We start from the raw sequence: 6,611 nt of genomic DNA, 5'->3' as shown, positions 1-6,611 counted from the left end.
AGTTTGGAGTGTGACTGTTTGAGGTTGTGGACAGGTGTCTTTTATACTGATAACAAGTTCAAACAGGTGCCATTGATACAGGTAATGAGTGCAGGACAGAGGAGCCTGTTAAAGAAGAAGGTACAGGTCTGTGAGAGCCAGAACTCTTGCTTGTTTCTAGGTGACCAAATACTTATTTTCCACCATAATTTGCAAATAAATTCGTTCCAAATCAGCCAATGTGATTTGTCTGCATTTTGTTTTCTCATTTTGTGTCTACATATGATGCCAATTACAGGCCTCTCATCTTTTTAAGTGGGAGAACTTGCACAATTGGTGGCTAACTAAATACTTTTTTGCCCCACTGTAACTGTTTGTTTTTTTGGACCCTATGCAAAAACAAGCAGGTAACCCTTGTAGTGCGGGCATAGTCCCAGTGCAAGAGTTAATGCTATTTCTTTCTATTTATAATTGTTTTCTTGGGTAGTTAGAGATAGTTGGAAGATGTTGCAAACTTGCTGATGATTAGTTGTAAATGTATCTATATTTTTAACCAGTTGAGGGAGCTGAGATGGCATCTATTTGTTCCAGTGCAACTGGACCCGAACTCAGTGGGTTCTTGCTGCAATGGGTGCTGGAAGCGCCGACTTGTCAGTCACAGTCCAGCTCTAAGCCCAGGAGCTGAATTGATCAGCAATCGTGCTACACAGAATTCATCAGGTGCGGAGAGCTTTGGGAAAGGTATCCATACTCTCAGTCAGTCGTTCATTCATTCATGTATCTGTGTGTAATCTGAGATCCTGCTATTCAGGTCTGTATTTACAGCACAGCATTAAATCCGCTATCTGAAACCCTGGCATGCCAGACTTACAATAGAAAACTGTAAATATCAAAAAGGTCAAATAAGTGAGAAGAAATTCTTCTGCAGGGACACGGATATCAATAAAAGAATTGTTTATATTGTAGAGTGAGGGTGGGTTAGAACCTTTTGTTGCTATCTATGGAGCCCATTCCAGTAGTGGTAAATCTCCCCAATAGGACCATCTAGCAAGACAAAACTGATGAAGGTTCTAACCTTTTTCCACTCTTTTTAGACACCAAAAAAAGCTTTGATAAAAATTGAACTTTGGCAGAAATTCCACTTCAGTGCATAAGACTGCTGTTTGGTGGTTGGTTAGATGCATTAGTTCCCCTACAGCCCCATTTACACAGAAGTGCAGAGCTGTACATCGTGCACATCCATGCATACATACACAGTGGCTCAGTGGTTAGCACCTCTGCCTTGCAGCACTGGGGGTCCCAGTTTAAATTCACCTAAAGGAGAACTATGAGGTGAGTGATTTACACTCATACTCATAGTTAGAACCGACGTGTGACATTAAAACTGTCACACGTCAGGTCTATTGATCAGGAAGTGAGCAAACACATACCGTCGCTCGCTAACTTCCAAGTCATCTCCCTGCAGGGAGCGGTGAATCTCAGTCATTGTTCCCCACAGGAATTCCCCCCCTCCCCTCTCCAATCCCCCAGCGCTGACTGGAGGAAGGGACAGGGGAGGGGGCGGGCACAGCTGGCTCTTCCTCTAGATAGGCAAAGCCTGCTGGTAATCAGCCAGCTGGGTGGATCTTGATAGTATTGTCGGGATCCATCTTGGCTGTGGCGCTCTCAGAATACTGAGCTTTGGGTCAAATGAGGAGGTTAGTATATGTCCTCAAGTGACCCTAAAGAGAACTATGGGATAAAAGGTTACCCCATAGCTCTCTTTTACGTATTCCACTTTTGATGAGGAAAAAAAAAAACAATCCTCTTTGGTGATCTGTGTACATTGCAAGGATTTTAACAAGTTTGAGGCTAATGTCATTAGCCGTTTTTGTGGGATTAGTTGTAGTGACGAATGGCTATTTCAGGTAAGGAGGGGAGGAAGCACCGCAGCGATCTTCCGGCATACCCACCCTCCCTTCCCGTTGACAATCATTTCATGAGTATGCCCCCTTATTTGGCATACTGACCTTTAAAAATCATGGCACACCTCAGGTCATAGTCGGTAGACGAAGCGGGTGTCATTTGGGTACGTAGCGGGCCATTGGGTTTATGGGTCGGAATTCACGAGACTCCGAACACAAATGTTGTTGCAGATTCCAACCCGTTTCTGTTCTGAAGAAAAAGCTATTTGTTGCAGCATGCACTTTCCAGGCTGATTACTCTATGGGAGAGTCAGGTTCATTATAGTCAGCTGGTGGACTTTGTGCGTTGTAATGAGAAAAGTTGCAGTGTCTGCATCCCCTCAGTAGTAATGAACCCTTCGGGAGTATCTCACTATAAATGAAATTCCTGTTACACGGGACGCCTAAAATTATACTTGTATCTTAGTGCAGACTTCTGGGAAAATCATTCAGCCAATCACAGAAGCAGGAAGTAACATTTCTGGGGGCGTTCTGTACACCAACTGTCTATAGGTTACTACGTGTCTGTGAAGGTTCTCATTCATCCAGCTCATGGTATATCTGTAAAAAATAAGTCATGGCAACTGGACTTGCTGTATTTTTACAGCAAGCCCAGTTGCCTTGACTTATTTTTTACAGCTACAGGTCACTACATTCATTTTTTTTTTTTTTTAAGATTTCTTTTTATTTTTTTTAAAGTTCACAAAGTTATTTGTTGTTCAGCAATGATAAACCAGTAACACACAATATACAGCACTTCCCTTTGTAACACCTAAAAATGATTGGATTGTTAGCAGTCACCAATTGTACCTGTAGACACTGTGTGTCAGTGGCTACAGCCAATCTTTCTACTAACCGCTAGTCACATCACAAAGGTGCTGACATGGTTTTGTAATAATCAGCCTGTATACAGTGTCATGGTTCGGCCTACAAAATACCTGTATTATTATATCCTCCTTCCAGGGAAACATCCAGACTGGTGTCCAGCTTGGGCCACATATGATTGTAGTTTGTCCATGGCTTCTACAATATATCTTCATAAATGTTTGCTTTTATTTTGTTGCAGAGAGAACAGAGAAAATTCCCATGGGTTCTATTAAAAATGTAATCTCTGAGCCAATTGAAGAACATGATGATTATCACATGATGGTGAGCATTTGATGTATTCTCCAAGCTTAAAGGATAATTAAACCCTCGTGGTTTTTGCATATATTTACTGCTAGCAAGCAGTATATATATGCAAAAACATTATTGTTTTAAAGTTACGAAAAAGGTAAAAACGTACCTGTGTCTCCGCCACGTGCTCCTGTCCGAAGATCGAAAAATCTTTGCCAACCTCAATTTAATGATGCTGCGGGTGCATGCGCAGTACATATCTTCGGCCGGGAGACGAGGAGAGAGACAAGGTAAGTATGCAGGCAGCCCGGCAGCATGCACCCGCACAGACTCCATGGGACACAGACGACACAGCAGTCAGCGGAGGATCAGAGACCAGCACCAGCGCTGGAGGGACAGCTGAAAACTACAGGAAAGAAGAAGATGATCGGATCAAGAGGCATCATTTAAGGTAAGTCCTTACACTAGCATTGGGGGTGGGGGAATGTCCTTTAATGTCACATTAAAGGAAGAGAATTATGAGGAGAGTGAAATACACTCCTCTCCATAAGTAGAGCCAATGTGTCACACATCAGCTCCATAGCTCAAGAACTGAGCGCTCATATACCGCTGATCGCTCAGTTCACGATCTTCTCCCTGCAGAGAGCGGTAACTGTTTGCCACCCCTCCCCACAGGGATTTCCCTTCCCCCTCCCCGTTCCTCCAGCGCTTATTGGAGGGGCAGACGGGGGAGGGGACGGGCACAGTTGGTTCTGGCTCTAGAGAGGCAGAGTCAACTGTCAGTCAGGCAGCAGGTTGGATCCCGACAAGATTGTCAGGCTCTTTCCCGGCCGCAGCGCAGCCAGCATACAGCGGGCAATAGCCGGCTATATGCTGAGTTTTGGGTCACAGGAGGACATGGTAAATGTCCTCCTGTGACCCTAAAGAGAACTATGGCTAAAAAGGTTGGGCCATAATTTTCTTTTAAAACAATACTAAACTCAGGAGGTAAATCTTAAAAAATACATCCAAGCACCCCAACTATTAATAAAAATGTATGTTATTTGTGTATCATCTCTGAATTGGTGCTGACACTGTCTTTCCTTCTGGAGCAGGGCTACTTTTGTCCTCATGGTCCCTGTGCGTGTTGTAAAGTAGTCACCACTCCAAGCTTGCTCCCGTGATGAACTACAATTTCAATACAAATGAGTAAACTAAATGTGAAATTATAGTCCATTACAGGAGTGATCTTGGAGTGGTGACTACTTTACAACACACACAGGGACCTTGGGGAACAAAAGTAGCCCTTTTAAATGTATTTTACCAGCACAAATGTAGTGTGAATGTCTACCTGATTGGATATAAATTAAATAGATTGTTTAGACGGCCACTTGCATTACATTTTGGTTAATTTAGAATCAGAGTATAATCTGTGGGCTGTGCTTAAAGTATATCTACAGCCAAAACTTTTATTTGATAGAGGGTAAGAACCCCTGTTAGATTTGTATTCCAAGTGTCCCAGCCGGGGAGATTCACCCGCCCTCTGACTATTGTTACCGAATCCAAAATTTTGAGCTGTCACCAATGCAGGAATTGAGGAGCAATCTTCCAGTGTGGACACTTGCTGCAGGGCCCACTGTCTAAGTAAGGATATTCTTTACTATGCAGAGACTGCCACTTGCTTCATGTCGTGTTTATGGGACAGGAATTGAAGACAAATCTCTCCAATGGGTGACAGATGGCAACAAGAAATAGTAGTTTTAACATTTCCCTGCATTATCCAATACTAGAATTAAAAAATAAATAAAAGTTTTGGCTTTAGATATTCTTCACAGGCTAAGCATAGACCTGGTGTCTCATGCCAACTCTTGTTTCTATGAATGACTAGCTTTTTGGACGAAGCTAACTAGGGGCGACTTTAAAAGCATGCTGCTCTGCAATATAACCACTCACTGGGAATCTTTGGCTTCAGTGTGCTGCTAAAGAGGGGACCAGCATAGTAGCATGCAATTAAAATCAGCAGGGTATCTTAGCCCTACAACTAGTCATAGATGTGTAATAGCAGTTAGACATGGAACGCTGGACCATGGCATAAACTTTTACATCGCCAATGTTAATCCAGTGCACTTACTCACCATAATCTGTTTACATCGCTTTCTCTCTTGCTATGTCGGCAGGCTTTCCAGCTGGGTCCTACTGAAGCATCTTATTACTGGGTATACTGGGTGCCAGTGCAATACGTGGATGCCATAAAGGACACAGTGTTAGGAAAATGGCAGTATTTTTGAAGTTACCTTCACCTCTGGCATAGAATACGAGACGCTGGGAGGAGCCAAGAAACCACCTTTTCCCATCCTGCACCACAGAAACCGATCCCCCCTCCTTCACCGCCATCACCTTACGGTGATTACCCATTTCCCAGTGCTCCATAGAACCTTACAGGGGTGGAACTTTTGCCATGCGAAGCAGCCTGTGAGGATACAGAATGCTTATTCTATAGGAGCCAGAGGTGACTGATCGTACCTAGTTTACATTTTTAACGTTTTTTCAAGTTGTGGGATCCTGACCGCAGCTGCATCAGCCATATACCCAAGAATAAAACAACTCCTCCCCCCCCCCCCTCTTTTTTTTTTTTTTTTTTTCTGCGCGGTAGGGAGTCTAATGGTTTTCACAACCCCTTCTATTGGTCTTTCCGAACCACTTTGACAAGTATTGGTTCTTTTTGATGCCGACAAGCCGATATATGGGGACTCGACCTGTGGAGGCGCATCCTCGCAGAGGGCAAGGCTCCCTTCAGTACATGCTGACAACCCCCAATGATCGCCAGTCATGAGACTGCTGTGATTATGCCGTGACAGCAAGAAAAGTCTTTTCATGATAATTAGCGTATGCCACAACCACAATGGAGGATGTCAACCTGCTTCATTATTTTTTATTTTATTTTTTTTTGGAATTCTTAATTTAGAAAACAAAAAAATTAAACGGGTGCAGGAAAGGCTGCACTGTCTAAATTTCTTCCTGTCTGTGTGTGTCATTTACCTGTGCAACATTACTATAAGGTGGGATATACACTCTGGCCACTTTTTTAGGTACACCTTGCCAGTGGCATCACAAGGGGGTGCGGCCCGCCCCCAGGAGACACCAAAATGACTGACAGTCATGGACCAAGAGCCCAACAGTCAGGAGAGAGGAGTGGACACGGTGGCATACCTCATCCGGCCAGAAGAGCGTCCCCTCCCCTCTCAGCCGCGATGACCAAGATGGCCGCCGCAGGCGTCAATTAGATGGCTGCGCATGTGCGATGACGTCACTGCTGTGTATCACCCGGTCTCCGCTCCGGGTGACACCTGGCTTTGGGACGCCCCTGCACCTTGCTAGTGGTTGCAGATTTGTCGGCTGCACATCTATGATGCGAATCTCACGTTCCACCACATCCCAAAGGTGCTTTATTGGATTGAGATCTGGTGACTGTAGAGGTCATTTGAGTACAGTGAACTCATTAGGTTAAAGAAACCAGTTTGAGGTGATTTTAGTTATGTGCCATGGCGCGTTACCCTGCTGGAAGTAGACATCAGAAGATGGGTACACTGTAGT

The 6,611-nt window shown here is 44.2% G+C and overlaps 1 protein-coding gene across 1 annotated transcript in view; it reads left to right on the top strand.

Annotated features, from left to right (window-relative positions):
* UBFD1 (ubiquitin family domain containing 1) overlaps positions 1-5,655 on the top strand; it is a 23,016-nt gene extending 17,361 nt beyond the window's left edge. The window contains exons 6-7 of the mRNA XM_018552341.1: positions 2,989-3,071; positions 5,195-5,655. Coding sequence (XP_018407843.1) covers positions 2,989-3,071; positions 5,195-5,305 — 194 coding nt within the window. The 3' untranslated portion in view covers positions 5,306-5,655. The remainder of the gene's footprint in view (positions 1-2,988; positions 3,072-5,194) is intronic.
* Positions 5,656-6,611: the final 956 nt, after the last annotated feature.

This window comes from Nanorana parkeri, unplaced genomic scaffold (assembly GCF_000935625.1).
Source record: "Nanorana parkeri isolate BGI_ZX_2015 unplaced genomic scaffold, ASM93562v1 scaffold85, whole genome shotgun sequence".
Classification (NCBI taxonomy): Eukaryota; Metazoa; Chordata; class Amphibia; order Anura; family Dicroglossidae; genus Nanorana; species Nanorana parkeri.
This window is presented reverse-complemented; position numbering and strand designations above follow the sequence as displayed.